This window comes from Filicampus tigris, chromosome 8, assembly GCF_054856515.1.
Source record: "Filicampus tigris isolate MCC_2025a chromosome 8, RoL_Ftig_1.0, whole genome shotgun sequence".
Lineage (NCBI taxonomy): Eukaryota > Metazoa > Chordata > Actinopteri > Syngnathiformes > Syngnathidae > Filicampus > Filicampus tigris.
Window position 1 is genome coordinate 5,704,200 of NC_141224.1, and position 22,693 is coordinate 5,726,892.

Genomic DNA, 22,693 nt, shown 5'->3' on the forward strand with positions numbered 1-22,693 from the left:
AAATATGAGCGGTGTCATTTTGGAGCATCAGTACAGTCTCTGGGTGATTGTTGGAAAGCGCAGTTGACTTTTAACGTAATATGCTGCCCCCTCATTGAGTTGGAGTACGAAACATAAATCATCTGATTGTTCAAATCAAGCACAAGCGGGCGCCTTTTGACTGTCGGTGAAGAGGGAGCTGTTGAACTGCATCCGAGTATGTCTAACATTGAAGAGGCCATCTATTATTCAGCGGCGTAGTTTGTACTCCTGTGATATTTAATGCCTCTGATGCATCGGCCAGTCTTCCACTGCATGATTGCTTCGCTTTGCATGGATGGAACTGAGTCAAGCGTCTCCCTCCTTTACTTACTGTCATATCGCGGCAGAGCGCCGCGGCACGAGCGTTGCCGTCGATACGCTCGCTCGATATTTGGACATACAGCGAAGCCGTTTCACACATCATTCACTGAGGTTTCGTTGGAACGCTTCTGCGCGGCCGCGTGCTTATTTTCATGCCCTCTCCCCATCTCTCCGGACAGAGGCCGGAGGGTCTACTTTCACCATAGGAAAGTCCGTGTGGCTTTTGTGGGCCATTGTCTTCAATAACTCGGTGCCGGTGGAGAACCCCAGAGGAACAACGAGCAAGATCATGGTGCTGATCTGGGCCTTCTTCGCCGTCATTTTCCTGGCTTCGTACACCGCTAACCTGGCGGCCTTCATGATCCAGGAGGAGTACATTGACACGGTGTCAGGGCTCTCGGACAAGAAGGTACTTCTTTTGCTTGAATGCGAATGAGCTGTACTGTGGGGCAAAAAAAAAAAGGCAAATTGAAGTCGTGAGTGAGTCAAATCCCACGAATTTAGACATTAAAATTGATTACAGTGGAGGGCTTGACGAAAAAAAAAAAAAAAAGGATAAAATCTCATTTAACATAACGCTATTACCACAGTTCTTGAATGCTTAAAAGGCAGTTCTAAATACTCAAAAGTCCACAGCTTGACCTTTACCCCCCCCCCCCCCCCCCCCCCAAGATTTAACTGTGCTCAAAGTGTAACAACTTCTTCTGTAAAGGGGACAGAAATAGGTCAAACAGATTGGTGCACAGCCTGAGGTGTCTCATGCCCCTTCCGTCACCTTTAGTTTCAGCATCCCGAGGAGCAGTACCCACCGTTGAAGTTTGGCACGGTGCCCAACGGGAGCACAGAAAAAAACATCCGCTCCAACTACCCAGACATGCACCAGTACATGGGCAAATACAACCAGAGAGGAGTGGAGGACGCCATTCTCAATCTCAAGACTGGGTTCGTTTGCCCTAACTTGCTCCTGTTCATTCGGTGTTTTCCTGTCACCTTTTTCATTCAAACATCCTTCCTAATTCTTTTATCTGTAAGCTGTATGTTTATAAACTGTGTTATAAAAAACTACAACAAGAGTAATACAGTTAAAAAAAAAAAAAAAACACACATTTACCCCAAAATAACCGAATCGTGTTACAAATTGTCAGTTTATCTTTGTGTCAAACATCTCAGAGGAGATAACTGACAGAGCAAAGGAATGTGATTGACAGGGAAAGAAATGGCAGTAACATGAATAATTCCGACAAGAAAATGGAACCCACAGTTTTGCGTCTATCTTTGGATTGACTTTTATAGCCTGGTAATAGGTATTTTCTAAATAGGCAATGTGAATTATCGAAAGACATTTTGAAGTAGAAATATCATTTTAATACTGCAAACAAGTGGACAGTCCCCGAACTGGGTTGCCCGTGTTAGCTGCATACGCCTTCATCGCGTCAGCTCCACCGCTTTGGATCGGTCGTCAATATTCGCCCTCTCCATCCATGTGGACTACAAAAAGAATCCAAGAATGATTTCAAGGCAAACGAGAGCTATTATAACTTGAGCTGTTGTTTTGGACCCAAACTAACATCTACGTTTCACTTGCAAGGCGGGTTTATTCTTGACAAGAATCTTATTTCCGCATTAGTAGCTGCAGCCGCATTATTAACAGACATCCTCCATAAAATCTTTAGCCTTATAATCACATTTTTCCTCCACAAAGATTGTTTATCGCTTTTTATTTGTTTCTTTTGGGACGCCTTTAAACAGTTATGGCTAGTAATTGTGTTCCTCGCGCATATTAAGATGGGAATGTATTCCAGTTGCTGTGGCGACCAACTTTAAACGATGGACTCACTTCCTCCTTTGAATGAATCCGCTTTTATTGCATACACAAAATTGCCTCTATTTAAACCTAATAGTTTTCATACGTCCAAAACCTGTTTGTGTTGACCGGACGGATTTATACATCAGTAATACCACAGCATGAAAAAAAAAAAAAAGGACTTTAATTAGATTAGAGTTGGTCCAACTGTAATTCCGTGATGGTGGTTTCTTGACATCAAAACCTGCCAAAAACACAAACAAGAATCCTTGTTGTTATTGCTGCCAAATTGAGTTTCTTTGATTAGCAGTAGATTTATGTCAGCAGATTTTAGTGTACAGTATTATGGGCCAGTAAAGAATCCAAGCACACAGAAATGAGCGGCAAAGACACCATGGGGATGCTCATCTCTCTATTATTCCACCATATAAAAACACACAAACAAGTTCAAACGGAAATAAAACCAAAGCAGACACTTAAATCTGTTGCAAAGATTTACAAAGGAATGCAAAGAGAAAGAAAACGAAATTGCCCGCTCTCTAAGTGCCCCTGTAGATGAATGAATAATTAACCCATTAAGGACGGGAGCGCATAACCGCGTTTCTACCACTAGAGCCGGGAGCGCTGTTGCGTCTTTCTACCCTTAAAGCCGGGAGAGCGTAAACGTCATTTTCTATTTATTATTTCATTCTCGGTCTCTTAACCAATGAAATGCATCAGGATAGACATGTGTCGTGAGTTGTCGGAGGGTATCCAGAATTTTTTTCCAGCGGTAATAGACCAAAAAGACGCTGGCCAACAGTGACAGACGCTTACCCCGCCCACTGTGGCGTCCGGCCGGCTGTCGGCACGTCACGCTGGAGGAATACACCGCAACGACAGACAGCGAGATGTAATACCCTTCCATGCCATCGGCGGCGGTAGTCACCATTTCTCATGGTTAGAAAACTCCAACCGGAAAGCTCTTGGCCGGGGGCGGATTATAACAACGTAAAACAATGCATTCAGCTATATTCTTCGCTCACAATGAACTCCCACGCCAAGTAAACCATCACGTTCTTGACACGGTATTGTGAAATACTTACATTGTCAACCCTCGCTCTTGTACTTGTAAGACGATTAAGGCAGAGGAGGCGTGCTCACTGTTTTTCCGCCTTTGTCACTTCCCGTCGGTGCTCCGCGCACTGATTTGGTAGCTAACAGCCAATCAGAGCGACCAAATGTCACGACTGGCGACGCCGAAAAATGCGACTTATACTCCAGTGCGAGTTATATGTTTTTTTTCCTTCTTTATCATGCATTGCATGGCTGGTGCGACTTGTACTCCGGAGCCACTTATAGTCCGGAAAATACGGTGTGTAGCGTTCACGCATGTGCACTCCCCGCATAGGGAAACGTGACATCCAAACATTCCTCTCCGGCGACAATATGCCATGGCGCGTTCTAACTGAAATGCGAAAATTCTGCGTTTGTTTTCAACAACCAATTCCCAACTCAATTCGACTCACCACAGATTCATGCACAGCCCTAAAAATGACCAACATCGGGTCTAACCGTGCAGAGAGATGCCCGGCACCGCGCAGAATTTACGCCGCTCACAAACATAGAGCCCTGTATAACCAGCACACCACCTCCTTTTTCCTTTTTCCGATAAAAATCTCCATCACCGGTCATATGTGTTTCTCGTAATCTCCGTTTATTTTATCGCAAGCCCGTCATTGTTCTTGCCGCCTTCAAGCCGCGTCACCGCAGATATAACTCCGTTGTCGCGTTTTAAATAATCGAAACTATTGCTAGCTAGTATCCTGCCGTTGTGTCTGTTGCTTCCAGATTTCCCCCCCAACCTAATCTCACGTTTTATCCAATCAGTCATCTTGCATCCACACTTCTTCCGCTCTATTTTGGTCTTTTCTTTTCCCTCCAAGTGTGTTTTCTCACTATGTCTGTATTTAAACTTTATAATCCTCACCACTCTAGCCCATGTCATTTCCTCCTGAAGTGTGTAAATCTTTTTCCTCCTCTCTCTCTCTCTCTCTCTCTCTCTCTCTCTATTTTCCCCCTTGTCACCGCACTCTTCACAACGTATAAATCCTCCTCCTCCTCCCCCCTGCCTCCCACATGTACATTCCCCTCATCTCTGCGACATTTCATTCCCCTTGTTTTCCCACCCGTTCTCCTTTTGCTAAGACTGAACTTTTGAATGTCGAGCTCTGTCTGGCGTATTTTTCCGCAGTGCAAACTCCCTTTCCAGTAGCAATTAGTTAATTAGTGCCAATTTGGTGCCAAAATGTATGAAATAAGTCCCGATTTTTTGTATTTTTTTTTATTTTTATTTTTTTACCGTATTTAGTAACCGTTTCATCCCTGCATCCTCCCTTGCCTCTGCCAACCCCCTCGATCCTCCACTCCCATTAAATGATGAATGCATTTTTCCTTGATCCCCTTACAGGAAACTGGATGCTTTTATTTATGATGCTGCAGTATTGAACTATATGGCCAGGAAGGACGAAGGTTGTAAGGTACGAAGCGACTCCCAAGCACACGCAGTGCTTACGCACAGCGGACATAAATAGAGAGACGTTGACATATATACACTCAGCTTTGTTTAATGTGCCCATTGTCCTTTTCGTCCCCCCCCCCCACCCCCTCCAAGGTGATGACCATAGGCTCGGGGAAGGTTTTTGCCACCACAGGCTACGGTATCGCCCTGCACAAAAACTCACGCTGGAAACGTCCTCTTGATCTGGCCCTTCTGCAACTGGTGGGAGATGGTAAGACTGGCGAGGAGCAAATAATTAAGTCGATCGAGGGGCAAGGTGAAGGCGGTGGGCAATACGATTGGCCGGGCAGCGGGTGGGAGAGAGAGCACAGCGCTAGGGGGTGGATGGAGGACGCGGGGGGTAGATGATGGAGCGGCTGTGGATGTTCGGCGTTAGGGGAAAGAGATGGTTGTAAGGTGTTTTGATCATGAGGAGGGGAATAATGGTGTGTAGGAGAGGTGATGGTGGTTGTGGTGGGAAGAGAGACGCCTAAAAGGTCTCTTTACTGTCTGGCTTTGAGTGGGAAATAAAACAGGGAATGGCACCAAGAGGAATATGCGTGTCCATTTAAAAGATTGCTTGAGTAACGCAGTTCTTTCGCCACACGGGAACAAGCGCCTCCCCTCGTGTTTTTGTACCCTGAATCTCAATGCGCTCCCCCCCCCAAAGGGAGGGTACGGAAAAAATAATTGATCTTTGTGGGTCCGTGTCGAAAAAGGATCATCGCGACTTGAGTGGTGATTTTACACTTGTTACAGATTAGCTGACACTCACATAGACAGGGAGTCTCAGGAAAAAAAAAAAAATGATGAAAGAAAGTCCAAGACATGGGACGTGGGTGACTAAAGGTAATAATCAAATACTCAGTGAGTTGATTGTGCGCAATGGGTTGTTGCTTCTTCGCTGACAAGTGGAGTGCAGTACTCGGCTGCAACCAGCAGAGGCGCTCTTGATTAAGTAGCAGTGCTCGGGACTGAGGGCAACATGTTGTGGGAAGAAACCTCTTATGTAAAAATATGGTCAAATTTCATATTTTTCACAAATCGATACTGTTGTTTATAGCTTGAGAATAAATTGCTTGATTTTTCTTGAACGCGGAGCTGTCAAAGTGTTGTAAAACTCGCATCTATTCCTATTGCGAGCCATTTGGCATTACGTCGCCTCAGATTGCAAGTCTGGATGTTTTTAGACAATAACAAGAGGATATTTAGGTTACGTACCTTTTGCGTAAGCATGTTTTGTAGAAAATGGATAGTGGACTGCTTTCTTGCAGAATGAAATAGTCAGCCATGAGGGTATATTTGTATGCAGATTAAAGGGCCAGTTACCCCATTATGATAGCGTGTAACAGCAATTTCAGCGATGAATGCAAAATGCTTGATAGGATGAGGAAAATAGATTTATCAAATAATTTATGGACAATAAAGAAAATGAAAGTTTATTATTGTTATTGTCATTATTTAAATCATTTACCACTACGTACACACATTGTAGGTAGCAGAGTAGTATGTGGAATGTGCCAAAATAATTTACAACCAGGAGGGGGGCAAATGGCTGAAAAGTGAAGGAAACACGTTTTAAGACTCTTATTGTACCGGTGTATTTGCAAATGTTTGGCTACTTGTCATAAGTCCTCAGAATTTCATTATTGTGCGACATGTTCATGATGAGTGATTTTGTCAAGGACACCAAATGCACTTTGCAGTGATATTGACCCGACTCCTCCAGTCAGCGTTCTTTTGCTCAATACGACACGGACACAGACAGAAAGATTTAGCCCAATGCTTAAACCGTAAATAAAGGTGACATTCAAGTTAAAGTGTGTGTGTGGGGGGGGAATAATTCATGAAAACGTGTTAGCAGTGGAAACATTATTAGAATCCTCTTTGTCTGCCACGCAACTGTATTTGGGATTATGGGAGGCATCTCGTGTGCGCGATAGAGAAAATCAGTTTTGCAATCAGCACACGAATGCTTGATTGTCATTTTACATTGTCCGCCACACGCATTTATTGTCACAATTGGATGCCGCATGCTTGGCTTTTCCAAGGGCTCAAAATCAGCTTTGCTTATGGCAGAGCGGACAAAGCCCTTTAGTTGTTTCTGGCATGCAGACACTTTAGCTGCTTACACACTGATAGTGCCAATTTGGTGCCAAGATCTATTAACTAAGGCTGGCGTCTGCCGCTGAATAGCTGGACTAGAAGAGGAGAAAAACGGAGCGCAGACTGCCTTGACATGCAGACGCTGGTTATCTCAAAATGCATATTTTATTATTTTATTCGATTTCTCTACCTCGCTCTCTCTCTCTCTCTGCCTTTTTTGTCCACATGCTTTGAGAAACTGAAAAGGAAACTTTTGCAAAAATTCAGCTAAGGCTAAGACTTGCTAAAACCTTTTAACAGCCCATTTTTTGCCATTTGCTTGTCAAAGATGGCATTTTTTTTGTTTTGCCTTGTCATCCTGACACAACATTGCAATTGTGCGTCAGTGTCTCATTTGATCTTGTTTTTTTTTCCAGTCGTCTGATTGGCAAAACAGCACCTGACAGCCAGTGAAATCGTTTACACAAGAAGTCACTATGTGTGTGGATATATATATTTATAAATGTATATATTTATAATATATTTTTATAATATATTTTTATAATATATTTTATATATATATATATATATTTTTTTTTTTAATAATATATATCAATAAATCATATATGTATAATATATTTTTATAATATATTTTATATATATATATAAATATATATTTTTATAATATATTTTATATACATATATATTTTTTTTATAATATATTTTATATATATGTATATATATATAAACATATATATATATACACACACAGTATATACACTCACACTGTTTTCAAAAATGGTGATGTGTGTCGGGAACCATTCTCATGTTGCAACAGGCTATAATCTCAACAGTATAGTACGACTTACCGGTTGTAGGTCACATTAAGGTGAAAATGGTTTTGAAATGATTTATCTTTGCGTCACTATTTTTTTTCCTTCATCACCAAAACCTGGCATTTGAACAAGGGTGTGCAGACTTTTTATATCTCCTATATGTGTGAACAAGAAATGGTTATTTGATTAGATTTCCATTGAATATGAAAAAAAAACAGAATTTCTTTTTTTGAGAATGCAGCTCATGTATGTAGGTCTTAATCAAGTCTATGTTGCTCTTGACTCCACAAAAAAAGTTGAAACTGAATCAAGGCTTCATTTAGTGTGTAATTTTCTTGCAATGTTTCAGCATGCACCTGTGCTTATCTGCAGTGGACGCGTCAACTCTCCGGGTGGCTGTTGAATTAGACGAAGGTTTTATTGGAGTGGATTACTAAAAGAGCGGATTACCTCGCTGTGATGTGGAGGAAAGGGACCCTCAAAGGCTGCATCCCAACTCTTGTGTCGCACCTTCAGCTGGGCTAATACATGTCACGGGGTTACATCATCGCCGTTGCGGGTGCTCTATCATTTTACAAGCCGAGCTTTGCTTTGTCAACCCAAAGAGTGTTTTTCATCTCCCTATCGCTGCCTCTGGTGCACACCGTCTATTGATCTCACTACATCTCGTTTCCCGATAGAAATGCAGACTGTGCACTCTTGTCAGCCCCATTTCCATTTTTCAAAACTTTTTTTTTTTTTTTTTAATTCCCGGTGTATGTTATTCAATAAGTAAGTACTAAAAAGCTGTGGAAACTGAGGTTAGAGCTTTTTTTTTTTTTTTTTTTTTTTTTGCTGGCTGGCTTTTTTTTTTTTTTCAGCAGCTTCCTATCAAGGTATTTGACATGTTGTGATTATAGCCCACAATTGTTTGGGTCACGGTTTTCTGCACATCTGCGGAGAAGCTCGGCCTCTCTGGACATGTTTGGCAACATGCCGCATCTGGCGCATGGCAGCCAAGTGTGCAAGCGTGGAGACACACAAAAACAATTTTCTTTCTAAATAATTGGGCCTATTCGCCAGCAGTTTGTCTGTAACACTGTGGCATTCAGCAATATTTTCTTTGTGAACTCTCGGCAGCTTACTTTTAAGAGCGAACCCGGCCGTGCAATAAACTGTATGCCGGGATGTATGAACTTGTGTATTTTAGGATTGAAATGACAATTCTTTATTCATGCTTATAAAAACTAAAATACAACAATGCGCTTTGGTCGTAAAAACGATGGGTTTAAACCTCCAAACCAGAACCTAAGCCTTGCCTCTCCCAGAGGGATCGGACGGGGTCATTTGAACAAGACCGGACTCTTTGACCCTTCTGTCCTTTTGTAGGGAACAGGAGGGTGTTTACTTATGATAATTAGTTCCAGCTGGCATGCGCTTGCAAGTTACAAGAAAATTGATTTAGGAACACCGGTGCGAACAAGGGCAGCGCCGTGGTACGCTGTTGTCAAAGAGCACGCAGGTCTCAAGTGCAACCTTTTCTGTTCTCCCCTGCTTAGGCAAGGCAAGGCGGCTTCATTTATTTAGCACATTTCATACACAATACAATACAATACAATTTTATTTATATAGCGCATTTCATAACAGCTAGAGCTGTAACAAAGCACTTTACAAACAATACAATAAATAGAACAAAAGCAATAAAAGGCTGTGATACATGTATTCATAAATATAGATATAAATAATATATAAAATATGAATATAAATAAATAAAAACAATACATTGACATAAAACACCATATACAATTGACACCGGAAAAGAGCCGAAAATTTCAGGTCTGATCAAAAGCCAGAGAAAAGAAATGTGTCTTCAACCGGGTTTTAAAAATGGACAGACATGTGAGGGGGCTTGCATAACAACCAATGGGAGGACATTCCAGAGGGAAGGACCAGCAGCAGAAAAGGCTCGATCCCCTCTGAGGCTCCGCTTGGTCCTCGGCACCTCGAGCAGCGCCTGGTCCGCAGACCTGAGGCTGCGGGAAGGTGTGGAGGAACTCGGAGAGGTACGCCGGGGTGAGGCCATTTAATGATTTAAAGACAAATAGGAGAATCTTAAATTGGACCCTGAAATGCACTGGGAGCCAGTGAAGGGAAGCCAGAATTGGTGTTATGTGCTCGATCATCCGAGCTCCAGTTAGTAGGCGGGCAGCAGCATTTTGGACCAACTGGAGACATTTGAGGGAGGACTGGCTGACTCCAAAATAAAGTGCATTGCAGTAATCTAGCCGAGATGTAACAAAGGCATGGATGACTGTTTCTAAGTGCTGATGGGAAAGGACGGGTTTCACCTTAGCCAGCTGTCTAAGGTGAAAGAAGCTCGACTTTACAACAGCGCCGATTTGCTGGCCGGATTTAAGATCACTGTCCATTTTAAAACCCAAGTTTGAGACTGTTGGCTTTAGATATGAAGCCCGGGTCAACAGGGTGGGATGGAGACGAGCACTTCTGTTTTCTTTTCGTTGAAATGTAGGAAATTCGGTGACATCCAGTCTTTGATGTCCTCTAGGCAGGACAAAAGTGGTCTTAAGGAGAAAGCCTCTTTTTTCATTCATTCTTCTTTCTGGTTAGCGCTACCCCACAAATGTAGATGTTAAATCATTGTGAATCCACCTTTGTGAGTCGGTTTGAGCTACGAGCCAGCTTTGCGCAGTGTGCCAGCTCTACCTGACCTGGCCTGCCAACAACGACAGAGGTGGAGTGTGAATTTGACACACCTGTCAGATTTGGCAGACCCGAGTTGGCTGCTACCGAAAGGCACAGACAACTGCCATCACGAAGGTCCAAAGGTGGCAATGAGCAGGCAAAGCAAGAGGAGAAAGAGTGACGACGACGCACGAGACGAGAATCGCTGGAAGTCGGGAATCCGGGGGATGAGAATTAGAGCTTAGCGAAAGGATTCCGATGGGGTTCTGTGAGGTGTTGGACGTGAGGCTGTCTATTTAAGTATATAACCTTTGCAAAAGGCACGTGCTGTTTTTCCACAGCGGGTTCGTGTCTGGAAAAAAACCAAGGGCGCAGACCAATTTCTCTTTTAGGGTTTAAGTGTGAGGTTCCAATGAGAAGTTTGCGTTTTGGAATGTACAGAATGTGTTTATGAGGCGACTCGGAAATGATGACTTGTTACCTGCCATTGAGCTGCAGTGTGTCCATCTGTCGCCGTGCTAATGATGTTCTACGGGAGACGTGTTTGCCCACACCACTCAGATGACTGAGCCCCGCTTCATGCGGGCCACGCAGGCGAAGATAATGATGGCGCCATTGGAAAGCTTTTCACGGGGCAGTGCAGTGTTCAAAGCAGCAGCATGACTCGGCCATTTGGCTTGGAATTGTGCAAGGGGCCTGTAATGTGCAACCAACCGCAACCTTCACACGTGTTTTTCTTCTTCTTTTTTTTGTTTTGTTTTGTTTTGTTTGCAGTGCCTCTGCCATTAGTGCTACAGAAAGCTCTCATTACGGAGCCATGTTGGTCAGAACGCCTTCTTTGTTTCCATCGCGAATCATATGCTACGCCATCACTATGGCTACGCCGGCAACCCCGGCAGCCAATCGTAGGTTGGCAGTTCAGTTCAGATTTGTTAGGTCGCCGAGCTCATTAATGAAAATTGCGCGTTTGAGGTAAAGCGGTCCTGCCTGATTGCCGGCAGGTTATCGGATGGAGAATCTGGGATTCCTCAGAGCTTTACCACCTTGATGGCGATTCTGACCATCCCACCGCCACAATTAAATGATTATGATCTTCCCCTTCTGCCTGTTTCTGTCAGTCCCTATCTGCTCTTTCTTTGCCATCACCCTTCTCGCTTTTGCCGTCGTCGCCTTCGGGCTTGTGAAGTGTTCCCGCTGTTTGTCATTATGACACAATCTCAGCCTCTCGTCCTCCGTGTCTGTTTGTCTCATTTCTCCTGACGTGTGAGTGGACCGAGAAAGAATGCTGCTCGCTCGCCGCCTTAATAAACATTCTTTGGGTCTCTCTCATTACACCTCGCCTTCTATTCCACGCTTGTTTCGCCGCTCCGGCCATCACTTGCGGGGCTCCTCGCCTCCCTTTCTCATCCTCTCTTCATTTACTCTTGCTTACCATGTTGAGATTAGGTTGTCGGTGTCATTTAACTTCCTCGGCCGCTTCATTGTTTTGGAGTCTCTCCGAGTGACCTTCCTCTTTGTGTATGTTTTTGGGACATACCTTGTTTTGTATTATTGACCCCTGACCTCATTAAGCCAGGATTGAGAAACACTGCTTAGTCTTAGCCCTTTTGTCTCTATCTGTCTCTGTCCCTATCTCTGTTGATCTCAACGTCAACAATTTCCCCTTCTCATCTTCATTTTCTCCCCCCTCCGCCCCCCACTTGTGCCCTTTGCAGATGAAATTGAAATGCTGGAGCGCCTTTGGCTGTCAGGTATCTGCCATAATGACAAAATTGAGGTGATGAGCAGTAAGCTAGATATTGACAACATGGCTGGGGTCTTCTACATGCTTCTGGTGGCTATGGGCCTCAGCCTACTGGTGTTTGCCTGGGAGCATTTGGTCTATTGGAAGTTGCGCCATTGCATGGCCACCAGCTCAGGCAAACTGGATTTCCTCCTAGCCATCAGCAGGGTAAGTCTTTCAAATGTATGTTGAGCTTTTGCGCACTCGCAATTAGCATTGGTTTTCTGAAAGTTTTACACTCCTACTGTGCGGGCGCTTCGCCTCTGAATCAAGACGGTGAAGACAATGTCTCCCTTCAATTATCGCTCAATGTCAGGACACCAAATATAGGGCAAAAATATTTCAGAATAATTCCACGCAAACACGTGTGTCTTCTCCTGCCTGTATCTGTAACAGAGTACGAGCGTTTGAAAGTGTGAGGTCTGGGGTCAATTCAATTGCACTCAGTCAATTGAAGAGATTAATTGAAATTCAATTCTGCTCACAGCCTGGATCTCCTGTTCCTTTGACAGTGACCTTGACGGAGCAGTCTCGCACCATATGCATGTGATTATATCGTCAAAGAAAATAGTTCCTCACCAAGTTATAATAATTACGGTTTATGTATTTACACGAATGATCGTTAATCAACAACCAAACAGCAGAATGGCACGGGTTGCTTGTCTAATAGCGATCGAGCTATCTTCTGAAACCTTTGTTGGAGTGTCTGTCTATCACTCTCGTATGGTAATGTGGTTTTCATGCTGCAAATTGACCTAGGATTTTGTGACTGTATCTCATATTTTTATTCCCTTCTCCTCAGGGCATGTATAGCTGCTGTAGCTTTGAAGATGAAACAGCACCAGGGGGTGCTAAATCATTGACTTCTCATCACCATACAGCGATGGTTGCCGTCCCGTCCCAACCACACGTTATCTCAACGTCAATGACCAGCCCAGCTATTGCTATAGCGCAGCAGCAGCAACCACCGCAGCAGCAACCGCAGTCGGTCTACAAGACGCCTCTACCTGGCTCTCCTCCCACCGTGGTGCATTCAGGAACAGCAGTGGGTCCTTCCAGCACCCCCATTGCTGGCGCACCCCTCCCTTGCTCCACCTTCCTGCCCCGGCCAGATCGCAGACTGGCTGTGGTGGATCGCTGGAGACTGCCCAAATCTGCAACAGCCAGCAACCCAAGGGCCGTAAGGGGGGGACTTCCTGACATGGGACCCTTCGCTCAGAAAGTCCCGGCAAACTGGGCTTCATCTGCTGGAGGAGGCGGGGGACTTGATGGTTATAAGAGATATTATGGTCCCATTGACCCTGAGGGACTGGGGCCCTGTATGGAGCAGCAGGCAGGGTCCCAGACCCCCAAGACTATGCCAAGGGGCCACCCCCAGCCCCCTCCAGCCAGTGTGGCCTTCTACTCAGAGAAGGGCATGGACCATGGGGTAGGGAAGAGGGTGGTGGGTGGTGGCAGCGGAGGTCAGGGGAAAGTGGCTGTCAAACCTCTTGGAACACCCAGACTGCCTCCCAAGAGTCAAGCCCCTCTGCCTCCTACACCCCCACTGCCACACCCCTCTCCCCCTCTCCCCTCATCCTTTTGGAGAAGGCGAAGGCCCAAGAAGCCCAAAGAACCTGGAGGGCCGCTGTACGAGAACATTCTGCCCCTGGGGCGGAGGGTAGAGGCACGAGATGGAGTGAGGGAGGGAGGAGGAAGGAGGGCACGCCCCCTTTCTCCCCCACTCTCACTTCCTGTGCCAGTACCCCTCAGCCCCTCCTACACGCCTCCCTCACCATCGGCATCCTTGCACTATACGTCCTCATCCTCTTCGTCGACTACGTCGTCAACATCAACGTCCTCGTCCGCCTCGTCTTCTCGCTCCACCTCCCCGACATACTCTTATAGCTCCTCCAGGAGCACACGGGACAGGGCCGGGGGACTTGATGAAGAGGAGGATGACGACGATGAGGAGCTGACAGAAGAATCGAGCCTACTCCTCGGGAGGGGCCGAGAGAGGGAACGCTCAATCATTCGGCCTCGTTCCTTGAGCCACGGGCGCTTGCCTCCACCTATACCCCCCAGGAAACCGCGCACATCCTGGGGCGACAGAGAACGTGAACGAGAGAGAGGGGGCAGCCAACTGTCTCAACTTCAAGAGTGGTGGGCAAGCTGGAGTGAGAGAGAAAAGAGTGGAGCCGGGGGAGATGCTGAGAGGCAAAAACGTGAGAAGAAGAGAAGGAAAGAGAAGGAGAAGAAGAAAAAGAAAAAGAACAAAAAGAGAAAGAAAAGGGAGGAAAGGGAGAGGGAACGCGAGCGGGAAAGGAAAAGACGGAAAGTGAAAAAGAAGAAGAAAAAGGCACTCAAGACAAAGAAAAGGAAGAAACCCACTGGGGGTAAAAGGTCGGAGCCAGAAGACGGCGATATAGAGCCAGAGAGGGAAGGAGATGTGGAAGGAGAGAGGGAAGCGGGAATACAGGACTACTCTTCCTTTTCTGCCCAGTATCGCAATACGTTTGGAGAGAAGCGGCGCGATTCGTGGGAAGGAGAGCGGGAGAGAGCGGGGCGAGATGGAGGCGAGGAGGGCAATGACAGGGAAGGGGAGGACACTGGGAGAAGTCGAGAAAGGCATTCCAAATCATCGCATGCTCATTCCAGACACCGCACCCCCAGTAAGCGCTACCCCAACCTGACCAAGCTCCCTGCATCAGTCAAATTTTGGGTGAATGGGAGGGGGGATGACTCAAATACTCCCCCCACATCCCTGCACCCCTTCCTCCCATCCGGCAAGCGGCGAAGAAGTGGAGGCATGGATAGGGATGATAGCGGTAGGGGAGGAGAGAGGCGTCCTTTGTTGATGCCGTATGAAAAGGAAAAAGCACAGGCCACGGAGGGGCTTTCCTTGCATGAGTGGGACTCCGATGATGATGACGACGATGACGACGATGAGGAAGAGGACGATAGGGAAAGAGTCAGGGAACGGGTGGGCGAGAGGGGAAGGAGGGCAGGTAGGGGAGCGGTGTCTGAAACAGAAAGGGATAGGATAGAAAGAAGGGCAGACGACAGTTACTCAGATGAAGGTTCGTCAGGGGAGTTTGGACGTTTTGAAAGGTACTGGGAGGGAGGTGGGGGGAACAGCTCCGGGATAGGGGGCATAGGTGGCGGAGGGTGGTTCTTTGGCACCTACCCCTCGAGAGAGAGAGGAGGTAGTATCAACAGTCGGGATGATTCGTTGCTTGGAACCCGGGCAGAGGGATGGATTGGTACGGATTTCTGGAGTTCGGGGGCAGGTGTCGGTTGGGAATCAGGGGGAGGCAGTGGGGGACTGGGCTCACAGTGGCCACCGCCCCCCTCAGCGTTCCCTCCGCCAAGGAGATACTGGTCTATGGACAAGATCCCTATTAAGGGAGAGAAAAAGTGGAAGTCTGGAGGTAGGAAAAGTAAGAGGCAAGCAAGGGACAGAGGGGAGGAAGCTCGACGGGCCACCATGTGTTCTTGTAGCCTTTACCCGCATCCCCATCCATACCCGCATCCACACAGCCGCTCGCACGCCTCCCATTCCAAAAGACCACCCACCTCGCTGTCGCATAGCCAGGAAGAGCTTCTCCCCCACTGCCACAGTTTCAGCGGGGGCTCCCGGCCCAAACCCCTTCCTCCAAAATCAGATCCCGGTCAGGCCAAATCAGGCAGCCAATCTAACCTCAGCACACAGCCCACTGACCTAGCACCTCAACCTCCACCGTCACCGCCTCAGCAGCCATCTCTGTCTCCCACTACCCTCCCGATGCCAATCCCGCCTCCGCCCTCCTCATCTTCGGTCTCACCTCCCACGGGGGTGGGGATGGCTGGCCCGAGCCAGATTCAGTCTTCGGCCAGTGCCAAACTCCAGTACCAGAGACTCCGTTCTGTGCCACAGCCGCGAAGGTTCTACTCACCTCACCTGCCACTTAAAGCCAAGAGTCTGTGCTCGCGTCGAGGGTCAGCTCACTTCTCCAGTCTGGAGAGCGAGGTATGACAGGCGGAGAGGAGAGAGGGAGACGTAGCAGCGAGCACCTCTGTTATCGATCGCCACGGCGCCATGGTAGCCGGATCCAGAGACATGGCTGCCTTGGTAACCATTGGTAATCAGTTGGCGGCCACCACAGCGGGAACACATGCGGACAGCGGTCCCGATGCTGTCGTTGCTCCGCATCAGAGCGACACCGCCGCCACCCGCTCCCTTGTACACGTTCTAGTAAGGGCAACGGTGAGACGCCACACCAGGTTAAGCTACACCCCCTCGGATGGCCCCCGCGAAGGCGAGAGCGAAGTCGAGGCCGCATCACCGGGGTCAGCAGTTCCGGGACTTCTCCTTCGCTCAGAGTTGAGCTTTGTGATGTCATCCTCGGTTCTCCTCCCCTCACCGGGTCACAGCTATGGATAAGTCGAAGTCTCCAACCCGTGAGTAATGATGTCATATTTGTACACGCGCGCACGAGCACGCACACGCTCGCAGAATGTGTCGTATGCTCAAAACGTCTCCCTCCCTCTGGCTTTGAGAACAGCAAAAAGGGACACGCGCTCTCCCTTCTGGCGTTTTTTTTTTTTTTTTTTTTTTTCCAACACGAATGGCGGACTGCTCCTCGACGGTGACAAGACGGGCCCCTCTTCTTTGCTTTTTGTAAATCGGTCGAAAAGCAATTCAGTCACCTCTCTCATGCACTCTGTGAGCCTTTGACTAAGCAGTGAGGACAATACTAGTTCTGTACTCTTTGACCTTGCAACACCATCAGACCCATCTAGCTCTACCCCTAACCACCTCCTCTATGTGATGTCATGTTTTATTAGAAACCAGTCGGACTGTACGGGATCCATTCCTCTGTGTCGGAGGTTTGGGCCCAACTGGAACTGGAACCCACAGTATGAGAGTATTTGAACAAAAAATATTTAAAAGGGAAAGAAAAACAAAACAAAAAAAAAGACATGTAGCATATTAATTTTCTTTCTTTCTACTGGGTTTCCCCTCCCCCCCCTTTACACTGTCTTTTATCTCCAACCTGTTTTCTGTTACGACTATATTTCTCTCACTTGGTTAGTATTTTGAGAAAGAGGAGGCTGGATGTGGCTCGTGTTGGAAGTGGGAATGATTCAATTGTTGTGCCAAATATCCCCACTAAGGCTTTTAAGTGAGATTAGTTTTCACATCATTCTCACAGTGAAAGTGCGACGTTATTTTTCCACAACACACCATCCTATAATCGGATCAAGGGGGATGATTGGTGCAGTATTTGTAATTGGCACTAGATGGCTGCATAATATTCAAGTAAGCTTTGGAGACAATTGTGGAATTATGCTGTGTTTAATATCTGAATTTACATAATAGACAGCTGGAGGTGTGCCGCTGCTTATTGTTTTTACAAAGGTGGCCATTGGCAAGACGGAGAACAGGAAAGTGCAATGCAGTCGTTTTAAAAAAAAAAAAAAAAAAAAAAGAAGAAAAAGCAGTAGCTCTCTGTTATCCAGCCAGATTTTGGAGATGGTTTACATTAAGCACAATTATTCATTGTATTTTTCAGGCATATGTGCAACAGTTGTACGTGCACAATCCACAGGTCATGTTATTTGCTGGCACGTGAAGAATCAGCTGTTTTCACCGAGGGCAATTTATTATGACAAAGGATTCAATTATAGCCTACGGATTTTGTTGAGTAATGATCTTGGATTTCAGCTTCTGTTTGCGAAATTAGGCTGAAAGATATACTGTGAACGGTTTGAGGCACACATCCAGTGGCTGACTCGTCACCGAATACGGTCGCTAATAACTCTCGTTATGTAAGACTGTATGACTGAGCAATATTCCCGCCTTCAAATGTGACAGGGATGCCGCGGCCGAAACATGGGATTTCAAACGGAATATTTTTATCAGCCGGGCTCAGACGTTCCGAGTCTGTGATTCGCTTTCGACGGGCGTAGTCCAATTTTGCCCGGGCGTTGATTTTGAACCCTACCGAGAGGCGAGCGACGGCGCGTGGCCGCGACTGAGCGGTACGCCTCGGAAATGCTTTGTGTTTCTTTGTGAGCCGCCCCCTGAAGCCATCCGCCGTGTCAACGGCGCCGGCGTCGCCAGCATCGCAGTTGACGGATTCCATTTTCATCAGGCCAAGGTGTTTGCCTAATCTCTCACACTAAGACCAGCCACAGCCCAGCTCTTCTTCTACTGTAGTTGAATGTAGCTTTGTCACGATGTAGCAACAAAAAAACAAAAACCAAAAAAAAAAAAAAAAAAAAAAAAAAGGACATCTACTTTTAGACTTTGTAGCTTTTTGGATGCTGTTGATAATGGCTAGGGGGCGGGGGGTTGACTTGCCGTATGAGGGACTGTGCGTTATATTTGTGCATGTCGTCACAGATCGAAGGCTTAGTCGACCTTCTCGCTTCCCCCCGTGAACTTCTTTGCCTTTCACTGAGGGCAAGCTATCTTTTATCTGCACATGGATTGCTTTTTTTTTTTTTTCTACGTCTGCGTGGGGCAATTTCAAGGGAAAAAAAAAAAAAAAAAAATGTTAATCTGTGACCATAACGAAGCTCTCCTTTTGCCATTCCCACCCCTTTAAAAAGACACCCGACACACCCTCGAATCAGTGCATGTCGAACTGAATTAAATCTCACAGGTTTTGCGGTGGGAGTGTTGTGTTGTTCGATTAGGAGCAAAGGAAGGCGCCTTTTCGACGTGGTTCTGAGCCCGCTTTACGCTTCATCCCACCATCGGTAACCACAGCAACACTTTGGCTGTGTAGCAGTCTCATTCTCATATTCACACAACCAACAACAGGGCTTAAACCTGCTATGACATTGAGCGGTATTGATTTCAAAATTGAGGCGCTAATTCTTAAGTCTGTGACTGCATGAACAGAAGTGTCTCTTAAAATATTTTGCTTTTTTTTTTCTTTTTTTTTTTTTTTTAAATTATTATTATTATTCTTTTATGCTGAGGGAAAAAAAAAAGGAATATATTAAAATATACTGTTTTTTGAGAATGTACCATGTTATACTGTGATTTAACTTGAGATATTTTATTGTATTCAGATCATTTGAATTCTATCATTTATCGAGAAATATATATGTACAAATAAATATATACATATATATATATATATATATACATACACAGGTATATATATTAGTTAAGTTTGGTATATTTGGAGGAAGTGTTAGATGAAATAGTTTTAAATGTTTTAGCTTTGTAGCAAAACTAGAAACTGAAATCATTTTTGAATTTTGATTCCTCCTATATGACTGTGAAGACATTAGTGCCTGTGACAAAAAAGACAAGTAAAAGTCTAAACTCGCTACTCATCTGTATCTACCACAGCTATTGGTCTGTCGCTCCTCTCGTACTACCTACAATTACTTTCTGTCACTTGATCCTGCCCCCCAATACACACGCACACACACACACACACACACACACCGCTATGTTCCTTGGCACAGTCTGTGGTCTCTTTTGCAATCTCGCCTCCTGTTTTATTAGCAAACCATGGACATTCTCCACTCGTTCGGGTTCCGGCAGAGAAAGCGAGCGCATCTCTTTTTTGTTACGCAGACCATCAGCTGACACTAGCAACTTGCCTTTCCCGATAACCTCCATCTCTCACTTAGCAAAAACAGAGACCAGTAGATACTGTGTTCTTGCTCCTTTTGACTGATTGTTGACGACGATGATGATGATGATGATGATGATGATGCTGATCAATTCATTGCTATTACGGAATAACCTTTGAACCTTGTTACGATTCACGATGTGACCTGAAAGTGTGCATCTGACGACCACGTCACTGTTGCAAGTCTGGGCTGTAACCACACCACCAGCGAGCGAACGAGGCCGCGGTTGCTATGGTTGTTGCCATGGCGTTTTCATGGCGTTGCCATGGTGTCCTCTGCACCGCCACCACCTGGTGCCTGCTGGGTAATATAGCATCCAGTCCTTTACTTACCCCCCCCCCCCCCCCCCTATAAAAGCGCTGATCAAAGATCCGCCGTGCTTTGCTGGGCTCAGTCCTGGGCGGGAGGTGAAAAGAACCGTAAAAGCCGATGCTGGCTCGGTTGTCTCGGCTAATACCGGCCTGGACCGGACTGGCGGCGACGATCGACGTTTTTTTTTCATTCTCATCGTTTCATATCGTCGAAAGTCAGTCAGCGCGGCAGTGTGTGTTGAGAGGTTTCACGCATGTGCTTCAATCTTGTGTCAAAAGCCTTCTGCGGCATGCTTCCGTCGCGTGTCCCCCCCCCAGCCGCCCCCGCCCCTCGGTTGCTATGCGAAATGCATACAAACGCTTTTGCCCCCAGCATGCATATTTAACACACAACGCAGACCGCACTCAGCCGATGATCCTCATCGCCGAGCCGCCGTCTAAAGCGTCACCTCCTCTGGTCTGATGGCGCCCGCACACGTGGCTTTCATCATTTAGGAGGCAATAAACTTGCATCGCAGTCAGCTGAGACGACGTCCCGGTGCATTCGCTTTGGAGATTTTTTTTTCTTTTTCTCTTTCGGGTCTCCCGAGGATGAACGACATCTGTTCCGCTTGTTCTGCGCTGCCTGCCGCCTGTGTTTTGCAGTCTGTTCGGCTTCGCACCGTCCTGCCTGTCACCATCAGTCACTTTCTGCTTAGGCACGTCCTCTTCAATTTGGATTCCTTGACTGACTCGCCCCTCTTTTGATTTTGAGCCCGTCATCCTAATTTGCGCTGATTTATCAGATTTACCGTCGTTTGCGCCGTCCAGTCCAGACTGGCGCATTGGGCCTGTCAACCTGCCCGACTTTGAAAGCGATCCTCGGCGCAGCCCTCACCCACCTCATCTACAATCTTTTCGGCCCGCGACCTGGGAAGCGATACGAGCGGTGCTCCGGAATTCAAACAGGGTCCTCATTGGCTGAATTGGCCGTGAATTATATCAAGGAAAAAAAAAAAAAAAAAAAAAAAAAAATAGGAGTGCCACTGGTAGTGCTCAGCAGGTCCAGGGTGTGACATGGTTTGGCCATTTTCTTTCCCGGTGCATTTACCCACAGAAACCAGCGTGTGTGTATGTGTTTTCAGCAATGTACAAAGTTCTGCTCTAGTAACCTCTCTAACACTTAAAGGCCTACTCACGGGTTGCTAAGGCAGGTTTCTAGTAGAGTGATGATGTTGCTCCGAGCCCAGACTGGTCCGGTCTGTGCCCTGATTCAAATGTGTTAGTTTATTTGACATTGTCTTTCCGGGGTGGGGCTGGAGGGTCAGTGCTGCACTTACTTCTTGAGAATTGCTTCATAAAATATGATTCTCTTTAATTATTTGCTGTGGTGCTGTGATTCCTTCCATTCGTGTGTCAAGAATGCAATTGGGAGTGGTTGAGTGAGCTTAAAGAGGGGGGGGGGGGTAACCCAAACATATTTTTTTCAAGAATATGTTCTATGAAGGCTGAAATAAGGCATTCTGATGAATATTGAGTCAGTTAAGCGGCAAATCCATCCATTTTTAGCCATCTCAGGGGGCGGCCATTTTGTCAATTCTGTCGACTGAAAATGACATCACAGTTGCTCGGGGCTCAGCTTTAGAAAACAGGTGAGCTGTGATTGGTCATTATCTGAGCCTTGAGCAACTGGGATGTCATTTTCAGTCGACAGAAGTGACAAAATGGCCGCCCCCAGGGATGGCTAAAAACGGGTGGATTTTGTTATAGTCCATACAGACAATATTAATCAGAATGTCCTCTTTCAACTCGTGGGCCTGCATATAACATATTCTTGAAAAATAAAATGTTTGGGTTGACTTCGGCTTTGCTTTTTGTGTTCTTGTGTGTGCGTGCGTTTCTGTGCACTTTTTTAATTTCCTGGTGTGGCCAAAAACCTGACATTTCACTCACCTTGTGAGGTCCATTTTTTTTTTTTTTTTTCACCAAGTCCAAATCTTGGATCCCGCAGACACAATCATAGTAATCAATCGCAAACAGCAGGATTGATGGGCTTGGTTTTAGGGGGGCCTCTCATCTCCTGTCTGCCTCGCTTTGATTTGATGCAATTTGACCAAAACCAGTCCACTTCCTTCACTTTCAAGCACTCTGCCTCAGATTCTTCAGCCAACGTCAGCCCTGTGATCAACACGTGGGCTTTTTGCTTATTCAACTTCACAAAACGAGACGGCCAACTGTGAAACAACACCAAAAAAAAGCACCTGACACGTGAACCCCTATAGACACTTGACAGGCGAGGCTATTGCGCAACGCTCTACCCACCGCCCCCAATCTCGCGCTTCTGTGATTTGCTAATTACAAACGTTTTGTCACTATATTGGGCTAATGGCTAATTGCATTGTGATGCCTCTGACTGTACGCCCACTAATGGCTTCACGCTCTAATAAGATTGAGTTACAGACATTTAGATCGCAGTGTCCCCAAACATTGATATGAGGTCAGTGCTACGACCGCTTTTGCTCTCTGATGGCTAATATCAGACGGGGGGGTTTCAACTTTTAAGTCCCTGTAATGTGAAAATAAATGTCTTCTAAGTTTGACACACAGAAGAGTGTTGCTAACAGCCCTGCCAAACTTGAATGATTAAAAAAAAAAAAAAAAAAATCGTCAGGCATATAAAACAAGGCCCAGAATTGTGAGAAATGAAGCTCT

The 22,693-nt window shown here is 46.1% G+C and overlaps 1 protein-coding gene across 2 annotated transcripts in view; it reads left to right on the forward strand.

Annotated features, from left to right (window-relative positions):
• The window catches only part of grin2db (glutamate receptor, ionotropic, N-methyl D-aspartate 2D, b), a 72,481-nt gene extending 51,122 nt beyond the window's left edge, over nt 1-21,359 (forward strand). For both annotated transcript variants that reach the window (XM_086037037.1, XM_086037038.1), the window contains exons 11-16: nt 522-751; nt 1,124-1,284; nt 4,596-4,665; nt 4,800-4,917; nt 12,004-12,239; nt 12,874-21,359. In XM_086037037.1, coding sequence (XP_085893163.1) covers nt 522-751; nt 1,124-1,284; nt 4,596-4,665; nt 4,800-4,917; nt 12,004-12,239; nt 12,874-16,065 — 4,007 coding nt within the window. In that variant the 3' untranslated portion in view covers nt 16,066-21,359. The remainder of the gene's footprint in view (nt 1-521; nt 752-1,123; nt 1,285-4,595; nt 4,666-4,799; nt 4,918-12,003; nt 12,240-12,873) is intronic.
• The last annotated feature ends 1,334 nt before the right edge of the window (nt 21,360-22,693 follow it).